This window comes from Salvelinus fontinalis, chromosome 11 (assembly GCF_029448725.1).
Source record: "Salvelinus fontinalis isolate EN_2023a chromosome 11, ASM2944872v1, whole genome shotgun sequence".
Taxonomy (NCBI): Eukaryota; Metazoa; Chordata; class Actinopteri; order Salmoniformes; family Salmonidae; genus Salvelinus; species Salvelinus fontinalis.
The window spans coordinates 16146249-16172451 of record NC_074675.1 but is presented as its reverse complement, the minus strand read 5'-3'; the positions used below and the strand labels follow the sequence as shown (position 1 = coordinate 16172451).

The window sequence follows — 26203 nt, the reverse complement described above, 5'->3', positions numbered from 1 at the left end:
GACCAAGGCTATGGAGACCTACATTGGGGACTCCCTAGCTACAGGATTTATCCGTCCCTCTTCCTCTCAGGTTTCAGGTTTCTTCTTCGTGGAGAAAAAGGACAAGACCCTGCGCCTGTGCATTGCCTATCGGGGACTCAATGACATTACTGTGAAGAACCGTTATCCACTACCACTCATTTCCTCGGCCTTAGAGCTGCTCCAGGGGGCCACTGTTTTCTCCAAGCTGGATCTACGAAACGCCTGCCACCTGGTGCCGATACAAGAGGGGAACGAGTGGAAGACTGCCTTCAACACGGCCAGCGGCCACTACAAATATCTGGTCATGCCCTTTGGCCTCACCAACACCCCTGCCGTGTTCCAGGCTCTGGTGAATGATGTTCTCCGCGACATGCTGAACCGGTTCATCTTCGTCTACATGGATGACATCCTCGTCTTCCCCCGCTCCCACCAAAAATACGTGCTCCACGTCCGACAGGTTCTCCAGCGCCTTCTAGAGAACCAGTTGTTTGTTAAAGCAGAAAAGTGTGAGTTCCATCGCTCCACCATTCCCTTTCTGGGCTGCATCATCTTTGCTGTGAGTGTCCATATAGATCCCGAGAAGGTGAGAGCGGTGGTGGATTGGCCTCAGCCTACGTCCAGGGTGCAGCTGCAACGCTTCCTGGGGTTCGCTAACTTTTATCGGCGCTTTATCCAGGGTTACAGCACCCTGGCGGGGGGGGGGGGGGGGGGGGGCTCAGATAACCGGATATTTGTGCTTGATGCTGTCCTCTCCGGTCCTGGAGTGGGCCCATTCCTCCAGGCTTGCCTGTCACCCGGGCTCTCGCCGGACCCTGGCCTTCGTGCGACAACACTTTTGGTGGCCTACTATGGTTCCGGATGTTGCCGTGTTTGTCGCCGCCTGCACGGTTTGCGCACAGGACAAGACTCCTTGGTAAGCTCCAGCTGGTCTTCTCCAACTACTGCCTGTCCATCACCGTTCCTGGTCCCATATATCCCTGGATTTCGTCACGGGTCTCCCCTTGTCTGAGGGCAACACTGCCATCCTGACTGTGGTCGGCCGGTTTTCCAAAGCCGCCCACTTCATTCCTCTCCCCAAACTACCCTCGGCCAAGGAGACGGCCCAGCTTATGGTGCAGCACGTCTTCCAGATCCACGGACTCCCAGTGGACATGGTCTCTGACCGGGGTCCGCAGTTCTCGTCCCGATTCTGGAAGGCGTTCTGCACGGTCATTGGGTTCTCGGCCAGTCTGTCCTCCGGATTCCACCCCCAGTCCAATGGCCAGTCAGAGAGAGCCAACTAGGACTTAGAGACGACTCTTCGCTGCCTAGTCTCCGCCAACCCTACAACCTGGAGTCAGCAACTGGTATGGGTTGAGTACGCTCGCAACACCCTTCCTGGCTCTGCCACGGGTCTCTCGCCCTTAGAGTGTTCCTTGGGATATCAGCCTCCACTCTTCCCCGAGCAAGAGGAGGAAGTCAGCAATCCCTATGCCCAGGTGTTCATCTGCTGCTGTCGCCATACCTGGCGTACACGGTGAGACGCCTCCTGAGTGTTCGTCCATTAGGCAGGGGTTTCCAGTACCTGGTTGACGGGGAGGGTTATGGCCAGGAGGAGAGGTGCTGAGTCCCTGCTAGAGACATCCTGGACCCAGCCCTCATCACTGACTTCCACCGCCAGCACCCCGGTCAACCAGGTATGCGCCCAGGTAGGACGCCAGGTGGCTCCCCTAGAGGGGGGGGGGGGTACTGTCACACCCTGATTTGTTTCACCTGTCTTTGTGATTGTCTCCACCCCCCTCTAGGTGTCGACCCATCTTCCCCATTATCCCGTTTATTTATACCTGTGTTCTCTGTTTGTCTGTTGTCAGTTCATCTTCTTTGTCAAGTCAACCAGCGTTTTAGTGTCTCAGCTATTAAACCATTAAACCATTATTAAACCATTGTGAATTCGACATGGTCTGCATCTGGGTCTTACCTTCATACCTGACATTCATTATCTGAGAAACACATTTTTTTTGTGTTTTGATGCTGCCTTTTAAATGCACTGAAACTCCAAAAAGTGTTTTCACAACACTCTCTTAAGAACACCAATATTCAGGTTGAAGAACCACTTTGGGTGTTTCAGAGTCCTTGATTTTTTTGTTTTTAAACACATTCTGTATATTAAAAAAATTACATTGGGTTTACATTCAAACACCCTCCAAACACCAGATCTCAGCTTAGGGGCACTACTTTTCATGGTTTCATTACATAATCACGGTGTTTGAGATTTTCTATTTTTACAGTGTAGGTTAGAGATGTTTGCAGTTACATTCTGTCACTAGAAGTTTTACAAACATGGTCTTAGTGGATGGATCGTTGTACTGCACTGTATCAGTCAATGACACTGAACAGTCAGTTGAATACACAATGAGGCCCCCAGAAACGTTCAAGACCTAGAAACCCAGAAAGACATATTGGTTTTATCAGAACAATGTACTGGACTGAACTGGGGTACTGCAGATTTGATATGTCTGATACAGTGCTAGTAGATCTGTCACCATTTAGGCACTTGTGTATGATGCAACACCCTTGTAAGTTTAAACAGACACACACCGTCTCCGAAGTTAAAATTCCACAAGTCCTGTGACTTGATCTCCACGTGCCCGGGGACTCTTGATGTGTGTGACACAGTTTTAGCTGACATGGGAACTCATATCAGGAAAGACGGCTGTAACATACTGAAACTACTCCTCGGATGTCACACATACTCTGAATAGACTGTGGTCATGGTCGGGTGTCCTGCACTCTGTAGAGGTTTGGATTTCTCTAGTTCAGTGGTAGGACTAGTCCCCCTCGTCCCCTTTCCCCCCACCCTCCTTTCCCACCAACCAGCTGCCTCTACTGCCTCTAGGTGGGCAGACAGCCCAGGAATGTGGCTGACTGCATGTGCCTTCTAGTTACTCATTAACTCTCCCTGTTAGGCACAACCTTTCGGGTATTACATGAATCTAAATCATGTGATGTCGAGTATGAATTTTGCTCCATTCATTGGGACAAATAATGATTAACTAGCTGTTAGGAGTAGTAGAGTGAAGGACATTGGATCAACGCTAATGCGTCATGGTCAAGAACTTTCACCCATCTATTTTTCCACTATGATGTCACCTTTGCCCAGGTTTACCAGATTCCAGGAAGGTTTTTTCCCCCCCAGATATTTATGTTCCTTTAAGGAAATATTGAGTAATATGTATGATCTTGGTACCTCTAGTTATATTTATTTTAAGATGTAGTAATATCGAAGACGGCTGGCAACTGTCATGTTTTCTGATGTTTGTATAATTCTGTGGAGAGTAGATTTAATTCTGATTATAATTTCATTATTTTTCGTTTTGACAATGGCATCGACGTTGTTAACAATAACTGTTGTGAAGAGTTTCTCATACTGTACTCACACACACGGTAAACATGCATACACACGCACGCGCACACACAAACACGCACGCACACACACACACTTTCACAAATTAGAGGCACACACTAGACTTTATCTCACTACAGTGTAGTTCTTTATTTTTACAGAGAATGAAAGACATTGTCTGACATGAACATTTAGCTACATTTAGGATTTATTTTTCTTTCCTAACAAAAGGTCACCTTTTAGGAGCATGGAAAATACGAGATAAATAGTGTCTTTGGTGACATACATATATAAACATACAAAGATAACTTAAATATATTACTTTTCTTACATAGTACCACTAATAATATATAATATGCACAAGTGCGCATGATATCATCTTCACTCCACTCCACTCATACTCATACAGATCTTTATCAAATGCAACATATACAATAACTCTCATCTGTCATTAAAAATAGAATTGCAATGTTTGAAATTCAAGTTGTGAGGAACTAACAACATTAAAGTGCTTTGCTCAGTTTGCTGTGACCCTAAAAGAGGCTTCTGACCTCAAGTATAATTAAATATTGAACGAGGAAAAACAGACTGGGATTGTGATGTGTCAGATCCCTGGCTAGGACGACTATACTGTAAGTACCTACACATACACACTCACATACAGTCACATACACACTCACATACAGTCACATACACACTCACATACAGTCACATACACACTCACATACAGTCACATACAGACGTGAACACACAACACAATCTCCTGCATCTCTTTACAACATAGGTTAAGTTAACAATGGCAGGCGATGGCAGCGTTACTTTTAATGTAAGACTGATGGAGAGTGTTTCTCTTAACACACCAGGGGAGGTATTAGTGGTCAAAGGTCGTAAATAATCTGGTGGTACGCAGTTTACCCAGACAAAACACTCAGCTATGCTTCTAGAAAAGGCTACGGACCCGCCAGTGACACAACACTGACGTGTAATTACAACACAAAGAAAAAGTATAGCAAAAACAAAATGGCTCCAACAATAATCCAACAAACACAAGATTGGTTCCTGATTCTATATGTGGCCGCTCAGACACAAACACACACCTGTGACAGTGGTGGTTAAGAAGTCGAGAGATTCACCAAGGTTCTTAGCGTTTGAAAAGCCTTTTAATGGTCTGTCACGAGACATTGATTAGCTCCGTTACAGCAGAGACAATGGCACGTGTGTTTCACAAAGCCTTTGAACAGATTAGACTTAAAGAAACCAATGAACCACTGAGTATGACCTGCGACCTGGCGTAGGTCATAATCTGAGATAGAAGTTGAGAGAGTGGTAGAGGGAGAGATGGAGAGATAGAGAGAGTGAGACAGAGAATCACTCCACGATTAAACGAGTTAACTCTAAAATAAAATAAAGCCCCAGTTTGGATTAAGACGATTCAGTTCAAAAAGACAAAAATAAGTCAAACAAAATGAAAGGAGGATATGGATAGAGTAATATAAGACCACATTATAGTATGTAGATCACAAAAAAACAAAATGACTGTCAAGTATTGTCAGATATTTGGTGAATTTAAACCACTTGCCCAACTAACTTAATTAGTTATAGAATGATTTCATTGAGGCAACGCTGTGGTCAAAACAAAACAGTTAAAACTTGGACCCTAAAAGACTAGACTGATTTTGGGTACTCCTGTGACTATAATTATGACACAGTAACCTAATAGTTACATAGCTATAGTCATAAATACATGATTGTATGACTAACGGCTGACCTGGTTTCTAACAGCAATAATAGCAACATCAGCAAGTCTGGATCGAAGTTATTGGAAAACAAATAGTCTGAACATTGAGGATTATATCAACTATTGTAATCCTCTGACATTGAGAATATGAAACATATGAATGTGTTTCAAAGAGCCAGGCCGCATGATTATTATGGGTATTAAAGATGTCATAGAGACGTTGTTGCTTGTTTTTTCAGGTCGACAGACTCTGCACCTTTTGAAGGTTAGGCTAGTTTTTTGCATGCATGCTGAGTTGAAGTTGTTTTTGGTTATTTCTAGTGAGGGCATCCGGCCCACCATTTCAGAGACAGTTATAACAAGGGAAAATGGGAATCTCAGGGCATATCTTTTTTTTATGGTATTTCGTATCCAGATTTAAAATGTGGCACTCTGGCGCCCTTACTTTTGGTATCCGTGGTCTGTCATTACAAAGCCACAATGTAACAGTAGAGCACTTGGCTGTTGACTCTGTGCTAATTTAGACTAATTTGACATACTACAAGCATACAACGTAAAGTATTGTTGTATACACACTAAACTACTAGCGTTTTTAGGATCTCAGTATTCATAACTGACCGGATTATTATTGATAATGACAAAGTAAGGCTCTAAATATTCCTAGGCAGTACTATTGGTGGCAGATTTTGGGTTTGGGTTGGCAACTTGTGATGCTTTAGGTAGTAGTTATACGGTCCCCTGGGCAAGGGACGGTCAAGGTTTCTTTTGTTTATAAATACAGCAGACGAAGTGTACCGCCTCGCCACCGTGGTGGTACAACTAAAGAGATTAGGTCTGATTGGTTAAATTGCCGTAAACATAAAGTCGAGACTTAGTGGGAGAACTTAAGAATAACGTGAAGGGGATCATATTTCCCACTCAGACCCTGGGATAAGGGCAGCAGGACTGTTCACTGTGTTCAAGAGCCAACCAATAGATCTCACCTCTGAAATAGATCCGCAATGATTCATAATAAAAACATTGAAAATCTCCATCTTGTATAGCAACTGAGTCATTGAAATGTTTACCCTCTTCTTTCTCTTTCTATAAACAGTCTCTACTAGACGAGTCCAGAAGCAGAACTCCATCTATCCACTGCTGAACTTGACTATTATGGCTGAATGCGGCTATCAAGGCTGTGGTCTGTTGAAACATATACTTCACAGAACCACAGACCGCTTCTGTCGGGAACATCATTGGCTACAGATGAGAGAGGACTTACTTGTCTGTAAGGTCAGTGTCTGTGTCTGTAAGGTCAGTGTCTGTGTCTGCCCACAAATGGTTGCTGGTGGTCTGTAAATTACAGGATTACCCCAGATATGTCAAACATGGTCCCTCAAATTGTCCTGGCAGATCTAAGGGGGCAGGGTTTAGGGTGGGGCAAAAGGGTTCATCGGGTGGTTTTGACGGGTCTTCAGGAATATATTCCCTCTGACAGGGATCTGATCCTAGCCCTGGTAGAAATCCACATGAGAGGCTTAAGTGTTTGATCAAAGGGGCCAGAGCTAACTGCTGCTGTGGAGGTCATCAGGCCTTATACAGACACGTCCAGTAGCGCTGGCTTGTGTTAAGTAGAAAGACCGGTGGACGGGAGCATTTATTCTTACATTAACAGGATTAGGAAGTCAAACTGAGCCCCTTGCAGCTCTTTGATGAGTCAGGAGGCCGGGAGAAACACAAAGACTTTGACAAGACCCAAATGTTCAGAGGATCTCTGGGTGACAGGTATTCGTTCCCAGGGGTGGTTGGTGGTGGGAAGAGTCGACTATGAGGCTTTCATTCATGTCAGATTCCTTCTTCTTAAACAGCATGATGCGTTTTTGAGGTGTACAGAGGAGTAAGGCAAATGTCATTCAAAAAGTACAGAAATTGTAATTTCAGGATCTAAAAAAGGTGTGGAATACATCTAATACTAATGCAAAAGCTATCTGTGATACGTAAAATAGAGATAAATGTCTATATATTGAAGTTTGCTGGGGTGTTTATGTTTTAAGAGAAGTATCCGTCAGTCGCTCATCCGTAACTATGCGGACTCCGGGGGTTAATGGGGGAGGAGTCTTCCCGTCCGCTCTGGCCAATCAGCTGATAGAGCCGGTGGCTGAGGTTCTGAACCTGGCAGGTTCCCAGGGCACACCCCACTCTCATCAGCTGGGGGTGGTGGTGACCCCGGAGCGACCCTGAGTGGGCATGGCGACGACCTCTTGACCCCGTCCGTTGTGGCTCCACGCCCTCCTCACGCCTCGCCCGTACCAGAGCTTCAAGATGGGCTGTGTTCATGACAGTGGGTGGTGTGTCTCTGCGGAGGTAGCCAGGCAGCCATTTTGGAGATCTGATGGAGTGGCTGGAGTCTGTTGGGCTGGCGAGTTCGGTGCCAGTTTCTGGAGTGAAGATCTCCTCCTCTCTCAGCGCATGAAGCTTCTTAAGCAGCTCCAGCCTGGGAACACAGAAAAAAATAAGACGTCGTTAAGATTGATGTCTGTATCTTTCCACTCTGGTTCAATGCTGACCATTGAATCAGAGAAGTCATTTTAGAACTGGCCTAGTTGTTCTCAGACTGATGTTAAACACACTTCCAACAGCATTTATGTTGACACACACTGACAGTAAATGTTACACACATGGAATGGGCATGGTGAGGGTTGATGTGTCACCATCCTGTCTTAATGCATTTTAGAAGACTAATGGCCTTTCATCATAGGAACAAAACAACATGGGGACCTGGCTGCTGTCCATTTATTATGGTAATATCAACATACTGGACGTCACAACTATTGAGACTTCATGTTCACCTTAGCTAAAGCACACAGACAGAGTGGCTCTGGAGATTTACTGACTACCCACTCAAGTGTCCACGGGACGGAGGCATCACTCAGTTTCAGGAACAGCCTGTTAAGCAAACACATCTCAGATTGACTCTGGCTTTAGCGCTGAGGAGGAGGAGGCCCTGCCATCTGTTCTCTTCTTGATGATGACACTAGCTGCTCAACTCAAACTTGGCACTGGGGATTCTTTTCTCTGAACTGTTGTTGGTGAGTTTGCTCAGAGGGCTCGAATTTGTGTCTCTGTGTCTTAGTTTGTTACAGATGCCATAAATAGGTAGAGGCTCATGCACCTGGCAGATGTCATATTGACGAAGCACTGGCCACAGTGAGTCAGGGAATTTCATTCTCAAAATGGCGCCAGTGGGTGTAGGTATATCAAGCCTCAATTATTTTAAGTAGTAAGTATGACTTTTGTGTGCTAAATGTCCTCCCATGTTAAAGTTAGAACAAGGACGAAAAAACGTCCCTTTTGTATCCTTTTTCAATTTCAAAGAGCACAGAAACATTTCCACAGCATCAGGTTCTGACCGGCTTCCAACTGCTCTTTAGGAGAAGCAGTTAGTTGGCATACAGCGTAATTATAAAAAGAGCAGCGTTCTCCTTGTGAAACGCTGACTGGATTGTGAGAAATAACAAGGTAGGCCTGCTGTAAAATGCCACTATGCCAGTAGGAACCAACCAATCTCTGTACAGACACATTGAGAAGTGGCTATATTAATGAACAGTGTTCCAAACCCTTCTCTGCCTCCTCAAGGCGGTCTCTTAGTTAATGTGTTCAGTGCCTTGGCCAGGCTCTTGCCAAACATGTTGTTCGTGGTCAAAATTCTGCAGACCACAATCATGACTTTGAGCATTTATGGGTTTGTTCAACCAATTTAACCTCAAACTGAGATTTCCGATGTGTTGCGGGCTTGAAGCCCAACATAACTAGCCAATCTAGCTACTTCACAAACAAAAACATAGTGCTACTCCAGCAACAGCACCATGACTGGTCAGTCAGTGAACGTTTCAAGGTAGCTATATTTGACATGTACACAGAGTTCCAACACAAAGAAACCACAATCACTTGTGTCACCCTGTCATCCAGCCTGTTTGCCCGTACAGGGCAGGGCCCTGGTGTCTGGTGATGGTGGGTGTCACTGGTAACCACTGTGGTAATGTCGAGGGAGCACTATTTCCAGGAGCACCTAGTCATTCATTGCCAAGTCACACCCGCCTTCTGTGCCAAACACCATGCTGACAGACAGGCACAAATTGTATTTGACTTCGCGGAAGAAGCTGCATTCATACAGTATACCGCATAAATACTGCAATGTGGTTGTTATAGAGATTTGGATAGTCTATATTCATTACAGTAAACTTGACCTTTCTGTACACAAAAAGGCTGAAATACAATCTTCTGTACAGGCTCATTCTTCTTTTGTGTTTGGAATCCATGGTGGAAAATGCGTTTCTCACACATGAGGAAGGAGGAAACTTAATCCGTTCGGAAACAAGAGATGGTGAATAAACAAAGCAAAGGTAAAACAGCTCCAGAACAACTTCATTTGGGAGTCCCTGGACAAAAACAGGATTTATGGGGTGTGTAGACTGCCAGTACCAAACAATGCCCACTGAGCACACACTGGTTGAATCAATGTTGTTTGAAATGACGTTCAACCAACATGGAATAGATGTTGAATTGATGTCTGTGATCAGTGGGTGTGCTGTACCAAGCTTCACATCCATAAAATAATTGATAGATTTTATTGTACACCGGATAGGTGTAATCAAATGTGTTGTTTTACAGGGTCAGCCATAGTAGTACAGTGCCCCTGGAGCAAATTAGGATTAAGTGCCTTGCGCAAGGGCACATCAACAGACTTTCCACCTTGTCAGCTCAGGTATTTGAACCAGCGACCTTTCGGTTAGTGGCCCAACACTAACCGCTAGTCTTCCTGCTGCCCTAAGACATTGTGTCAGTCCCAATCCACCCCATTGACCAAGTAGTTTGTGTGTGTTTGTGTGTGTGTGTTTCTAATGCCCATTTACACCCCTGGTAGAGCAGTAGTGGACTTTGTGGCTCACTCAGCGCTGGAATCTCCCATAACACACCATGTCGCCCCGAGCCCGACCCAACGCAGCAGACAATGGCTGCTTCGCTAGTCAGGCTATTCTGGGCTGGCAGACAGCCATAAAGACCCTGTGATGTCGTTAAAAAACAATTTTCTTGGAGAATTAGTAACTGGATGAAGGCCTGAGAAGGAGAGAAAATAAAGAAAGAATGAGTCTGCTGTTTAAAGGAGGTTAAACGTGTTTGGGTTTCTGTGGGGTTCACCTCCCACCTATGGAGTACTTGGCATGTCCTTTTGTCCTCCTCTCTGTTACACCATCTGACCGGACCGCTTTACTTCCACCTGACGCTGATGCCCTTAGACTTTTATATAGCTTTTATATAATGGCTTCACAAGCAAGTGTGAACTTGTCTGTTTTGTCCCTAGGGCCAGCCAGGACTCATTTGTATGTATCTGTGCTGGAGGGATCGGATGGATCTGAAGCGAGCGTTTTGGCCAAAGACTTTGGACTGGAGATGTGACTGTGAGTCAGTGTGCCCAATGCACATGCTCCTCTCCAGTTTCGTTGGGATGTTGTTCTGATCCCACAATAAGCCTTTTGGCCACCGTGTTCTAGCCCACAGCCAGGAGAAGGCAGCAGCACCATGTACTGTAGCCCGGCCCAACGTGAGAACTCTCTCACTGGATCACATCTGATCTGACAGCCCGTCTAATTTGGCTATTGAGAAAGTAATCCTGCAAATGGACAGTAATGGAGGTCTTTGTGATTGGCAGAGGATCAAAGATATCAGAGCTTCACATTCTTGGAAACATTCTTGGAAACATTCACTCACTCAACACTCGTTTTCAGCACCATCTGATCTGTGGACGATTATTAAAAAATATATATTGTAACAAATCCACCTACTTGCTCTGTAAAAGTCACATTTTCATTGGAGGGCATTAAGCTAAAATTCACTCAGCCTGGGGAACGGGTGGAGGGAGGGGGGTTTTGAGGGTTCGATAAAAGGGTAAGCTGATCCCAACTCCTTTGTGCTGCAGTGTGGTGTTATTCTTTCGTATTACTCCCACAGTTTAGACTGAGGTCTGGAATCACAACTGAGACCCACCAGTGGAACCACCACAATAGGGCGATTCCACGCCAGCGGGAGCGGGAAATATTTTTGGTATTTACATTTGAGTCATTTAGTCATATCCAGAGCGACTTACAAGAGCAATTAGGTATCTCAGATTGTTCTGACAATTCTCACATAGACACTTGATTGGGGGAAGGATGTTTAACACATTTGTTTTATTTCTATCACAAGCCATTTAAAAAAAAATCATGATGAAATTAGCCATTTTATACCCTTTTTAGTATACATGCCTCCTAAAAGACCCTCTGATCTGTGAACTGTACATAATACAGACAACATCTGTCATTAAACTCCTTATAGTGTTCTCTCTGAAATACACATTTTCACATTCATTTATTCAACATTAAAAATATTAATATTCATCTCAAAACTATCCTTTTTAGACATTCTCTTCAAACAAGTAACATTTCCAGAGTGGGCTCTCTGGTACTTTTAATGATATGATCCATTTTATACATATAAATGGACATGATAGGTCATTAACCAATGACAGCCTCATGTAGGATTGCACATTCAGCAAATCACCAGCAGAGGGAGATCCCTTTGAATCCATTTTCCCATTCATTGTGTCGGTGGTGCTCATAAAATTGATCATACCTTCAGAATTAGCAGAAAGCCCACACTGGAAATGTTATCTACTTATATAAATAGTTCCAAACAATGTCTTAAAATAAACTAAATCAAAATGTGTCATTTTGAGATACTAATATTTGAATGTTGAATAAATTTATGTGATTATTTTTTGATTTCAGAATCTAGACATACACTACTTGTATAAAGTTTTAGAACACCTACTCATTCAATGTTTTTTTTTTTTTTTTTTTTACTATTTTCTACATTGTAGAATAATAGTGAAGACATCAAAACTATGAAGTAACCAAAAATGTGTAAAATAAATCTAAATATATTTGAGATTTGAGATTCTTCAAATAGCCACCCTTTGCCTTGATGACAGCTTTGCACACTCTTGGCATTCTCTCAACCAGCTTCACCTGCAATGCTATTCCAACAGTCTTGAATGAGTTCCCACATATGCTGAGCACTTGTTGGCTGCTTTTCCTTCACTCTGCGGTCCGACACATCCCAAACCATTTTGGTTACTACATGATTTCATATGTGTTATTTCATAGTTTGATGTCTTCACTATTATTCTACAATGTAGAAAATAGTAAAATAATAAAGAAAAACCCTTGAATGAGTAGGTGTTCTAAAACTTTGACCGGTAGTGTACTCTACATTTTAGAGCACACTATAAGGAGTATAATGACACCAAGATGTTAACTGTTCCATGTACAGTTCACAGATCGTAGGGTCTTACAGGAGGCATGTTTAGGTCTAAAAAGGACCTAAAATGGCTACTTTCATAATGATCTTCTCAAACATTGTTTGTGGTACAAATGTAAAAAGCATTTCAAACATCCTTCCCCATTGAAGTTTCAATGTGAGAATTGCCAAAACAATATGAGATACCAAAAATATGTTCCGCTGGCGTGGAATCGCCGATGTCCCACCAGCCCCAACCTGATGCCCTCCTCTACCCCAGTAAGGCCCCCTCAGAGAAGGGTAAGCCTTGGCCAGCACCAGGCCCTTCATACATGCCTATACCCGGGGGGCTGTGGCCTACCATGGGGTGCCTTAATCAACAGTAAATGTGGCACATTCATACATAATCCTCGCCAGGCCCCATGCAGCTAACAGAGGACAGATTGTGTTCTCAGTAAGGAGACAGAAATAAGCAAAGGGCGATTTATTTGTGAATGAACCCTTGCTGCCGCTTGTTCTCCATGCGTTGGTGGTTTTGTAACCTCTTGTGTTGACGATAAGTACGTGCTGAGGGGTGATTTAGCACTTTCCTCATCATGCACTGCATTGGGTGAAAGTGTACACAGTTGCTAAAGTCCATGGCTTGAAAGAACGACTGCCACATATCCACTTAAGTGTGGACTTAAGTGTGTAGTGGTTTGGGAATTGGGAGACGGACTTCAAACCACACAGTGGTTCCAATTGTACTGAGGCGGCCACTCACAGCTGCAGTGCTGACTCCTGATTGAGGCCTGATCTCCATCGCTACTGTAGGTATCCATCCACACTACAAATGACTGTACTTAGCTAGAATAGCACCTACATTTTTCTCAACCACCAATAGAACATGAAACAGGAGTTTAGTCCTTCTCTCCTCAGACCTCAGAGCTCCATCTGTGTTCATTCTTCAGCCTTTATCCTGTGTTCTTTCTTTAACACTGACAGTATACACACAGACAGACAGATATACTGTACAAGGGTTGTCACGAGTCCAGTATTGCGATAGTCAGAAGTATCGTGGCAAGGAAACAAAACACGAAGCGGATTTAATTTCTTGTCACCTAGAGTCACATTAGCTAATTTTGCAATCTATACCACTCAAAATTTCACGTAAAGTAGGTTTTTATTGTACCATAGAGTTTTGTCTAATTCGTGTTTTCTTTTTTGCCATGGAAAATCTGTATCGTAGTATCTCAAGACTGGTATCGTGACAACCCTAATCCATACACACACACACACACACAAGCATTTTGCCATGGTCAGGCTATCAGTGCAGAGTGGAAGCATTTTCTTTATAGATGTGGACGGTGGAATTTGGGTCTTAGCCACTAATCCACTGTGGAATTCTGAGTTGCCTGGTGGGAGACTGGTTCCCTCTCTTCTTTAGGCCTGGTCGTATTGACCCCCACGGAGCAGGGAGAGAGAGAAGGAGAAAGAGAGAGGGAGGGACGGAGGGTCATGGCAGTGTTTATATGGTGGATACATTACATCTCTATACATCGCCAGTCCAGACCTCTGTTTACAGTGTGGCCCACATCAGAGCAGCCAAACGTCCTCAGAGCAGATGTCTGACCTCAGAGCCATACATACTGCCTCTCACAGAGCGATCTACAGGGCCAGCCGGGGTTATATCAGACTGAGGCACGCAAAGTGTATTTAAGTACATAAAATAGATAACTGGAGTAAAGTTGAAGTATTTATGAGCCATATTAGTCAAGGTAATGTTCATGTTATGTCTGTATGTAAAGTTACTGTATGTAGAGTTATAAAATCTATCACCATCTGACGGATGCAAAGAGCATCTGATATATTCCTCAGAAGACAATAGTATGTCCTCTGGGTGGTGGATGATGATGCAATGTGCCTGTTTCTGGGGTAAATATTGTGTTTGGACAATGGATGGGTGTTGACGTCTGAATTGCATGCAGGCGGCTTGGCCCTGACACTTGCCCCATATGGGGTGACAGAGGGAGTTAATGATTTAGGAGGAGGATGGACAAACGGGAAAACATAGTTTTTTTCTGTCCAGTTGGGATCCTGATCAAATTCACACCCACAATACACACAGACTCAAATACACACAGACTCAAATACACAGACTCAAATACACACAGTCTCAAATACACACAACCTCAACTACACACAGACTCAAATACACGCAGACAGACCAGTAGTCTACACATACACAGTCCCTCTTTCCAAAGAGAATATACTTTACACTAACACACACCCTCAATACACAAACTGTGTTCATCCTGTCTGGGATGTCTGACATGTCATATCATTGACCTCTGTCCCAGACTGTGTGGAAGTAGTGGGTCATCATGGCAACAAGCACATTACAGCAAATCAGCTGCAGTAACATGCCTCTCTCTGGGGCGCCCTGCATCCCACTGCTGGATTCCACAATGTAAAACTGCTTTGTCTCTAAAGCCATATTTAAGCCATATTGGTTTGGCTCTGGCCTTCAACTATTTTCTCTCAAGCTGTTACTATTTGTAAAATGAAGGGTATACTTTGTATTGTGAATGGCCTAGAGCAAGGGTGTTAAAAGAAATGCCCCACGGGCCGTCCATGATCGGAACATAAAACACTTTATCGGTACATAGAAACAATGACCAAATACACCCATCACACCCCAGTCTGAAAAGGGGAAAGAGAGGAGGAGCGATGAGGCCTGTGTTACTGTTATCAGCCTGTGATGGGATCATCATGTGTGATGGGAAGGACAGAGCGTTTGGTATGGAGGGAAGAAAAAGTGGGACATTTACTAAGTAAATAAATAGATAAAAGGAGGGAAGAAGGCAGAGAGAGAAACCGGAATTAAAGAGGGAGAGAGAAGAGAGAAACCAGAATCGGAGAGAGAGTGAGGAAAAAGAGAGAGGACATTATGAATCACCCTTCCATCAACAAGGGAACATCCCGAGGGGATTTCTAGGAACGATAACCCCTCACACAGCCACAGCTTGGACAAGACAAACAGACTCCCTCTTAATGAACTGTTTGTTTTTGAAAAGCTGCTGTGTTCACTCAAATACACTGATAGAGAGCACTGATGCAACCACAATCACATCCACCATTACCCACACATTCTGCCCCTGCTGTTTTAAATGGAAAGTTAGTTCTGAGAGATTTAAATCTTAACAACCATTGGGAAGCAGAAATAGCCCAACCCTGCTCGGAGCTCAGACTGACATAAACAGAGAGGTGTTTGAGTCATGCTTCCCTTTGCTTTGATTTGATTTCAGCAGCAGGTGTTTGTCAATGCGCAGACACACAGGCACACAGACACACACGCACATACACACCTGTAGACATAGGTTGTTGAGCTAAGTCCGAACCTCCAGCGTTGGGGCCCTCCTGTCAGAATAGGGTCACCTTATAAGGAGACCGTTGTCTGGCACATCCATCTCAGCCCTGCCAATCTAGTCCATGCAGGGTAAAAACAACCCTCTTTTTCCACATCCTCATAAGTCAATAACCTCAATTACGGGCCATAAAGACTTGTCAGTCCATTCATGGATGCAAGTCAGCAAAACATGACATTTATCACTTTTATGTTGAATGTTGATACTCCTAAAATGGTGAGTCTGAGTGCAGATACAGTGCCTTCGGAAAGTATTCAGACCCCTTGACTTTTTCCACATTTTGTTAAGTTACAGCCTTATTCTAAAATGGATTTAAAAAATAATAATCCTCAGCAATCTACACACAACACCGCATAATGACAAAGTGAAAAAAGGATTTTTGAGATTTTTGCAAATATATATATACATATATTTTTAAACGTATTTATAGAAGTATTCAGACCCTTTGCTATGAGACACGAAATTGTGCTCAGGTGCATACTGTTTCCATTGATCATCCTTGAGATGTTTCTTGACTGAAGTCCAACTGTGATAAATTAAATTGATTGCACATGATTTTGAAAGGCACACACCTGTCTATATAAGGTCCCACAGTTGACAGTGCATGTCAGAGCAAAGACCAAGCTATGAGGTCGAAGGAATTGTCCGTAGAGCTCAGAGACAGGATGTGTCGAAGCACAGATCTGGGGAAGTGTACCAAAAAATGTCTGCAGCATTGAAGGCTCTTCCTAGAGCTGGCCGCCTGGCCAAACTGAGAAATTGGGGGAGAAGGGCCTTGGTCAGGGAGGTGACCAAGAACTTGATGGTCACTCTGACAGAGCTCTAGACTTCTTCTATGGAGATGGGAGAACCTTTCAGAAGGACAACCATCTCTGCAGCACTCCACCAATAAGGCCTCCTGACCCCTCCTGTCTCAGCCTCCAGTATTTATGCTGCCTTAGTTTATGTGTCGGGGGGCTAGGCTCAGTTTGTTATATCTGGAGTACTTGTCCTGTCTTATCCGGTGTCCTGTGTGAATTTAAGTATGCTCTCTCTAATTCTCTCTTTCTCTCTTTCTTTCTCTCTCTCGGAGGACCTGAGCCCTAGGACCATGCCTCAGGACTACCTGGCATGATGACTTCTTGCTGTCCCCAGTCCACCTGGCCGTGCTGCTGCTCCAGTTTCAACTGTTCTGCCTGCGGCTATGGAACCCTGACCTGTTCACCGGATGTGCTACCTGTCCCAGACCTGCTGTTTTCAACTCTCTAGAGACCGCAAGAGCGGTAGAGATACTTTTAATGATCGCTATGAAAAGCCAACTGACATTTACTCCTGAGGTGCTGACTTGCTGCACCCTCGACAACTACTGTGATTATTACTATTTGACCATGCTGGTCATTTATGAACATTTGAACATCTTGGCCATGTTCTGTTATAATCTCCACCCGGCACAGCCAGAAGAGGACTGGCCACCCCTCATAGCCTGGTTCCTCTCTAGGTTTCTTCCTAGGTTTTGGCCTTTCTAGGGAGTTTTTCCTAGCCTCCGTGCTTCTTCACCTGCATTGCTTGCTGTTTGGGGTTTTAAGCTGGGTTTCTGTACAGCACTTTGAGATATCAGCTGATGTACGAAGGGCTATATAAATAAATTTGATTTGATTTGATGTAACATAGATTGAACTCTTTGGCCTCAATGCCAAGCGTCACGTCTGGAGGAAACCTGGCACCATCCCTACGGTGAAGCATGGTGATGGCAGCTTCATGCTGTGGGGATGTTTTTCAGCGGCAGGGACAGGGAGACAAGTCAGGATCGAGGCAAAAATGAACGGAGCAAAGTACAGAGAGATCCTTGATGAAAACCTGCTCCAGAGCACTCAGGATCTCAGACTGGGGCGAAGTTTCACCTTCCTACAGGACAACGACCCTAAGGAGACAGCCAAGGGTCGGCAGGTAGCCTAGTGGTTAGAGCGTTGGACTAGTAACCGAAAGGTTGGACTAGTAACCGAAACGTTGAAAGATCAAATCCCAGAGCTGACAAGGTAAAAATCTGTCGTTCTGCCACCGAACAGGGCAGTTAACCCACTGTTCCTAGGCCGTCATTGAAAATAAGAATTTGTTCTTAACTGACTTGCCGAGTTAAATAAAGGTTTTAAAAAATGGAAAAGACAATGCAGGAGTAGCTTCGGGACAAGTCTCTGAATGTTCTTGAGTGGCCTAGGCAGAGCCCGGATTTGAACCCGATCTAACATCTCTGGAGAGACCTGAAAATATCTGTGCAGCAATGCTTCCCATCCAACCTGACAGAGCTTGAGATGATCTGCATAGAAAAATGGGAGAAACTCCCCAAATACAGGTGTACCAAGCTTGTAGCGTCATACCCAAGAAGACTCGAGGCTGTAATCGCTGCCAAAGGTGCTTCAACAAAGTACTGAGTAAAGGGTCTGAATACTTACGTAAATGTGATATTTCCATTTTTTATAAATTTGCAAAAATGTAAATTTTTGCTTTGTCATTATGGGTTATTGTGTGTAGATTAATGAGGGGGGGGGGGAAACTATTTAATACATTTTAGAATAAGGCTGTAACCTAACAAAATGTGGAAAAGGTTGAGGGGTCTGAATACTTTCCGAAGGCAATGTATAAAGCAAAATAACAGTGGTGTCACTGACCTAGTAACAATATGAATAAGTCTCAACAAATGATCATCTCCAGATCCCTTGGTTGATCATGTCTGAGTTACCAGGCCAACAACACAACTCATGGACATTTTTTGGAACCTGTCAGCGCTAACCCACATTAGAGGAACATCTAGATACAACCAATTGGCTTACTACATTTGCCCCAAAAAATGACTAACAGGTGAAAATGTTCCTCTTTTAGCTTTGAACATCCCAGATTTCTATGTAAAGGCATGGCTCTTGGTGAAGGTAATCATGTGTTTTAATTGGTTTCTCTCATTGATAGAGTCCAGGTTCCTGTCAGTCTCCCACCAGAAGAGGGCATGCAGACACTGACTCTACCCTCTGCTATAGCTCTCACTGCACTAAAACACACCAGAGACTGGAGTCTTCACTAGTGCACTTCTCCTTCACTTTGAACAGGCATGTCTGCCCACCCAATGAAATATGAAATGGGTATTATTGACCAATTCCCTGTGATCTTGGGATTTTACTACCATGTCACACACAGAAGAATAGCAGAGTGGGAAAATACAAGTGCCACTCATTACAGTATTACAGTACAGTAGCCAATGGCAAACAATTCGGGGAATTCAGCAAATGCCAACATGAGGAGGACTGTTTTTTCCACCTCTGCTATCATATGTCCCACATGAGGTCATATATACTGCTGTGCTAGGAATGTGACCTCATGTGACCTCAAACTACTAAAACCAAAACTAATTTGTAAGACAAACACACAACCATATATCTGTTGCATTCCAAAATATAGTCATATGTCAATAAGATAAAGTAGATAGTTTGGCGCAATAAACCTTGACTTTGAACACTGACGCAAGTAGCTAGCACTTTCGTTTAGGGACCTACTACGAACTGTACGGAAGTCTTTCATGAATACTGCCATATTTGATGTAACATGTATCTACATGGGTAATATATCAATCAAATACTTAACAGTGTGTAATAACGCGCCTAACCTGCGCTTCAGTTTGTGTTTGTAGCGCAGTGTGTACAAATATGATGCAATGACGGTCGTATTGTCCTCTGTCCCATTAGTTCAGTTTTGAGTTTTTGGACTAAATTCAGTTACATCATATAAGAACACACATTCTGAAGAGTACGCTTTATTATGCAGATGGAATAAATGCATAATTTCGTCATGGTGCCCATTTTTCAACATAGTGGTCATGGATAAGATAGCACTCGTTATCCTACACTATCATGAACTTTAAGTCAACACAAGTGTTTAAATCCTATAACAGACCTAGCCAAATGGAGAGAGCAGTGCAAACCAGACTGCGCAAGGCGAGCATGGATGAACTCTCAATCCATTCTAATAACAGGGATTCCCCTCAAACTTTTCCACATTGTCATATCATAACTACAGAGTCCACTGGTTATCCAAGCGGGAGCGCACGTTCCGTGTATCACGTCTGTCTTGCTCTGACCTTGCCGGCCAGGACTACTCTCTATCCGTTATCTCCCCGACACAACACCCTGACTGAACAAACACTTCAGAGTACTTTATGCAATTAACAGTGCCATTATTTATTAAGTGGTTCATCGGTTTGTGGTTGGACAGTGTGATTTCATTTTAAAAAACAGTAGGCTAAAAAAAGGTGTACGTCAATTCACCAAACACCGGCAAAGTCGTTGGACATTCGAGAATAACCAATTTCATAATAATGCATCTCATCCATCACTGTATTTTCCGAATCATGGAATAAAATAAGACTACATGTAGCCTATATTTGAATTAGACTTCCTATTGAAATAGCACGAGCTTTTATATATCCAATCTTCTCTCCACAAGAACATTTCTGTTCAATAATTATCACTTCCAGAAAGGACCACTCTTAGAAAGTGAAAGAGAAGGAACTGGAACGCACGTTCAATATAGGAAGGTCATGTAAGGTCTTTCTTTTTACCTGTTTCGCTCTAGACGGTCTGCGACCGGGAGAGCCAGGAGCTGCTGGAGAGAGAGTAGGCTGATGCAATACACAGTAACCGGCAGAAGTGAACGCATCTCGGGACGAGTTCTCACACACACCCCTTGGGAAGGAGGGTGTTCCCAAACCACCTGGACGATGTTCAACTCCCGGGGAAGAATAAATTCCAAAATATTTTGGTATTTAGGCTAGTACTGATATCCAGGCAACAATGCGTGAGACAGTCAAATAATCCTGTGATAAACAGAGAATAAAAAAAGTTAAGAAAAGTAAAAACAATTGTATAATTTGATCAGGATATTGATTAGGTTATATTATAGAAATATGAAAGAAATACAGTTATTTTGCAACAAATATTCAAGAGTGCCTGTGGGACACCTGCAAGTGCATTATTCACTCACTATTCAGTAGCCTAATCATGTGTACAAAGTGTACGAACCACTCTGTGTGGCCAATTGAAAGCTATGCATAAAGAAACCTCAAGCACTAAAGAAAACGTTTTTAAAAATATATCCAGCTACACCCATTTTTCATATTTTACACAAAAATTATATTGCATTTCAAAATATAGCTATAATAACCTATATAAAATAGTACATTTTATGAATGTTAGTAATATCTTACGTATATGAGGATTTTCAGAATATTCTCGTAGGTCTAAGTACTTTCCCACGGATCTAACAAGTGTTGGTCAAGATGAAGTTCTCAGATTCAACTTCTGAAGTTGAGCGAGATGACATTGTGCGAATAAATATTGAGTGGGCGGGACTCATTCTGCACCGGTGTACCTAATAGGCTCCGTGGTTTGGTCGGGTAATTTATTCTTCATTCACTAAATGATATGGATGTGTGCATGTTGAAGTGTGCCATTTACAACTATGCTGTTGTTGATTTTGGTGGCAAATGCCAACTGAAATGCCAAAATGATGATGGTTCTTGACTGGTCAAAGACCTTGCAAGAACTTAGTTATAGATATTCATATTTAAGATCGATTTTAAGAAAGATCCATACTAATCCTTAACCAACCATTGATCCAAACGTTCTTTTATTAACAATTTCCCATAGTATATGTCATGCAAACAAATGGTGGCATATTCTCAAATTCATTTTCTCAGACTTCTATCATGTGTTTTTCACCCCCTCCCTTTCCCTTCTTTCTTATCTTTGCCTTCAACACCAAGTGAGCCTGAGGGATACGTATAGATAGTTCTCTTTCAGATTCCTCTGAATTTTGGACAGACACACCCATGGCTACACATTCTAAGTACTGCCCAATGTGCTATTGATACATTAGATTGCTTCCTGATTATGCCACAAACATTTATTTATTCTACATTTTCCAGAACTATAAGGAAATATGACCTCACAAAGAGTACCATGTGACCTATGATAATGAGTGGTTACAGTGGCTATCATACAGATTGATGCCTCCAGTGCTAAACAGATCACGTGCAGCTAATTTGTTTAGGACATTTTCTCCCTGTATACAATGAGGATGTTGTCATTTGTGTTTAGTAACCTTACTACGGTGTTGTAGATGTGTCAGTCACGTGTTTAGACTCGTATATCCTAAAATGGACTCACACGAGTCATATTCCACTCAGTGTCCGTTGGGAAAGTGGGCGAGTCTGTATTGTCTCTGAGCTTAGCAAGCACGAACACCTGCGCACTATCCTGTTTGTGACATGTTTTATTAATTAGGCTGCATAGTCATAATGTACATACCTGATCCACACAAAACACAGAGGAGAGTTACGTAGTTACGCAACCATCATTTCAGAGAAAACAGACCAAATGTTGAGTGTCTTTCCCAGTTTAGGAGAGCCCCTTGAGCTTCAGCTTGGGTTAATATAAACTATAGAGTGGGGAAAGTAAATATAGGGATTATAGGTCTGAAACGGAGCACCCCTGAAGAATCACATACATCTTGTCTGTTAAATCAGTCAGACAGTTTTCCACATTTTGAACCCCCCCCCCCCCCCCCTCTCTGTTATGAATTGTGTTTTAAAGCAATGTTCATTTCTCACCAAATTGTCTGACTGCTGCCAATTTCCCAGTTTCTCACCCTTCACTGTTGTCACTGTGTGTATTCCAGCAGTGTTGAAGGCTTTGAAGTCCTCCATTAGTCTCTCATAATCATTATAATAACATTAGTATCAGTGCCCACACAGGTAATAGCCACTAGCAGCCTAATCCAGCCTGGGCTGAAGTTAAAGGATCCACTCCCTATAATCTATTATAATCTCTGGTTTGGTGTTATTTTCCCAGGGGGATCATAACAATGACACAGTAAACCAATCAGGAAGTCAACTCACCTTCTTCTTGACCTCAAAAGGCATCAGACAGGTCTAGCCTGTTACAGTGTTTGGTAAAAATGTACATTATATCATACATTACCCATCCATAAGCATGTTATAAACATGACATTATAGCTACATAGAGCATTGTGATGTTCTGACCCTAATGAATGAGACATGTAATTCTCCTACTCTGTAGATGGCAATTAAAATTTGACCAAAGGTGAGTTCCCAATCAAGTTTTTTTTAAGAGACAAAAAGTCCAATAGTATATAACTTCACCCTTGCAAAACCAAGAGATGAATATTAACCGCAAGGATTCCGCAATGCATTACAGGTATCTGAATTGGTAACTGATTGATTCAAACTGAGGTTAGGATGTATTGGATATCAAAGCTGGACAGCTCTACCAGGATTTTGACCCATTTATGTAACAATGAGCAGGCTTCATGTGACATCAGGCCTGTGAAGCAGTGCCCTCAGTGTACTGATGAGCAGAGGGCTTACCGCCTGGTTTGATCTCTCAATCATGCACTGGCGTTACTGGTTGTGTATTAATGTGGCAATTAGTGCCCATGAGTAAGTGTTCTATGCAGCACACACTGTGCTTGAAAAGATACTCCAACTATTACTCACTCTGGCTTTGAAATGGACCGACAGAGCGCCATGATGTCCTGTCGAAACAATGTCGTGGTCAAGCGATCAAAGGACATGGATCTGTGATTGTGCGACGCTGCTTTCTTTATATATATATATATCATTTAAAACAAGGTACACATACAAAATTATGCACTTGGTTAAGAATCATCGAGGTTAAACACCAAAAAGTCTACAACTTATTTCCATTGTGGTCCTCATTTTTATGATAGCACGTAGAAAGTTTGGCATGTACCAGGATAAAAAACAAGCAGGCAAAATGGCAGGCAAATTGGTGATTTAGTCATAAAAACACAACATATCCATACTATACACAAAGGAACGTTATTTAGTCATCATCAATGGGCTTGGAGGGAATTCTCACAGAGGCACACTATCCAATAACCAGGATTTCACCTTCCAAATTTGAATTGCCATCTACAGAGTAGGAGAATTACATGTCTCATTCATTAGGGTCAGAACATCACAATGCTCTATAAACACACTACATGTACAATAATTCCTATTTCTCATACTTTATTAAAAACCACCATCACCGCTTCCACCCTCCCAAGGCTAGCCAACCAGGACATAGTGAGGGGATCCCCTGAATGACACAAACAGGAAGGGTTTTATACAAAAGGTCACACCCTTAAATAACAATCACACACACTTGGCGTAGGCAGACCAACAAGCATGCGTTCAAAATAGGTCGACGGTTCTAACCCTTTACACTAGCATAGTCAAAATGAGTGCATTAGCTAGCCCTTTCTTACCACGTACCTTAGTGGCCATACTCCCCCTCCGATGTTGCCATCTAGTGTACATTCTAAGTAATTGCCTACTGTTTTGGCTGTGAGTACCTCTCTTGCTAGCTGTACCCTGATGCCTGAGGACTTGCTAAGTTTCAATTTAGACCCCAACAGAATTGCTTCTGTTTTGCCGAGATGCAGAGATAGCTTGTTGTCCATGAGCCATGCATTGATGTTAGTGAGCTCTGCATTCAGTATACTCTGCAGTGTGGTTTGGTTTTTGTGAGACACCAGGAGTGCAGAATCCTCTTCATACAGAAACAGGTTACATGAGTAAGCATCCTTTATATCATTAATGTACAGCAGGAATAACAGAGGCCCTAGCATGCTCCCCTGTGGCACGCCACAGTTTATGGGTAGCCTCGGAGGGAAAACCATTTCCCTCTACCACTTGTTCCCTCCCCAACAAGTAGGTCTCAACCCATTCAAGAGTGGCACTGCTCAACCTCCTCTCTTCTTGTCTCAGCCGATGTGACATTTTTGGGGTCACAGACTGGCTGATTGGCTGTGTAAACGTTCTGAAATTGCAAAATGTTTTACTATGATTTCATTGGAGCCCTTATAAACAGAGGCTCCCCAGGGCAAAACAGAACATATTACACACCATAATCTGTGTAGAAATCATCTGTGCTATCTAATGTTGTGTACACAGGGGGGTCAGGGGATATGTCTGCTTATGGTTTCTGAACAGGAAGCACCACATAAACAAATTACAGAGCTGAAGTGTTCTGATCATTTCTCTCAAAGTAGGTGGCTTCGTTGCGAAACAGCTTAATCATTTTAGTACCAGTAATGTGCATTCAATTGGCGGAGAAGATGTGCACACAAACAAACAACACCTGTGGGCTGGGAGAAGATTTATGGAGTTTCCCAGAGTCCAAAAGTTCCCCCCTGTTTCTGAGAAAACCTCTTGATAGATCCCTAAAAATATTTTCTACGGATATAGTACTTCCTTTTCCGTATGTACTAGTTACAGTATAACCCACTAGGCACAGACATCAATTCAACGTCTATTCCACGTTGGGTCAACATAATTTCATTGAAATGACGAGGAAACAACTTTGATTCAATTAGTGTTTTACCCAATACCTGCTTTTCTTCCTTACACAGCAACGATCATAACTCAAGAATGATTTCTCAAATATTAATTTCTACTTTATTCCATCTTCCAAAAATTCCATGTGCATCTATTCATTCATCCATCAATTTACTCATATATTAATTTACTTCCTGCTTTTTCTGTCATTTCACTTAGTTTGAGTTTATTTTATTTTATTTTTACAGGGACAGTGCACATTAATCAACGTGTCAGGTTTTTTCAACTGCAGTCCCTGGGCAGGTTATTAAAAACAATTACAATATAGACAATCATTGAGCAGTGAGCACACACAGAGCAACATAGGACAAGCAAGACATAGCATACAGACAGAGCAACATAGGACACGCAAGACGTAGCATACAGACAGAGCAACATAGAACAAAAAGCAGCAAGACAAAATTCATAAAAGCAACAAAGTGTTTCCACACCTCACAAGTTACAGACAACAGACAACATGGAAAGCGGCAATACACAGCTAGGGATTATGTTCACAAATCTGATTGACCTTTAGCCATGTCTTCATGCATTTTGTGAAAGTGTGATATGTGGTGCAATTATGTGTGTCTGATGGCGTGTATTCCAGACATGGGAAGCTCTCACAGAGAAAGCGGATTTACTAAAGGTGCTTTTCCTTAAGGGAACTATACAGTCACCTCTCATGGCAGACCTTGTGGATCTGCTGCCATATGTTTGGGTTTTCTGTTTAACAAAAATACTGAGTGGAGGGGGAGGCAGGCCATTTAGGATCTTGAATATAAGACATGCGTCGGTGTATTGTACAAGATTTTCCCAACTCAGGAGCTCATGCATTCTGAGGATGTAACAGTGATGATGGCTATTGGGCTTCCTTCCTATCAAGCACTTTGAGAGCCTGTTTGTAGACAGACTGAATA

General features: G+C 42.9%; 1 protein-coding gene across 1 annotated transcript; it reads right to left on the bottom strand.

Annotated features, from left to right (window-relative positions):
• Window positions 1-3528: 3528 nt before the first annotated feature.
• Window positions 3529-21180, bottom strand: adm2a (adrenomedullin 2a). The gene is made up of 3 exons (XM_055937675.1): window positions 21090-21180; window positions 20445-20699; window positions 3529-7614 (listed from the first exon to the last, which is right to left on the bottom strand). Exons 2-3 carry the CDS (start codon window positions 20540-20542, stop codon window positions 7194-7196), a joined length of 519 nt encoding a protein of 172 aa, XP_055793650.1. The 5' UTR covers window positions 20543-20699; window positions 21090-21180; the 3' UTR covers window positions 3529-7193.
• Window positions 21181-26203: the final 5023 nt, after the last annotated feature.

Coding starts and splice junctions, on each gene's coding strand:
- adm2a (XM_055937675.1), bottom strand. CDS start 20,542: ATGCGTTCACTTCTGCCGGTTACTGTGTATTGCATCAGCCTACTCTCT. Junction 7,615..20,444: donor GACCGTCTAGAGCGAAACAG/GTAAAAAGAAAG, acceptor CTGTGTTCCCAG/GCTGGAGCTGCTTAAGAAGC.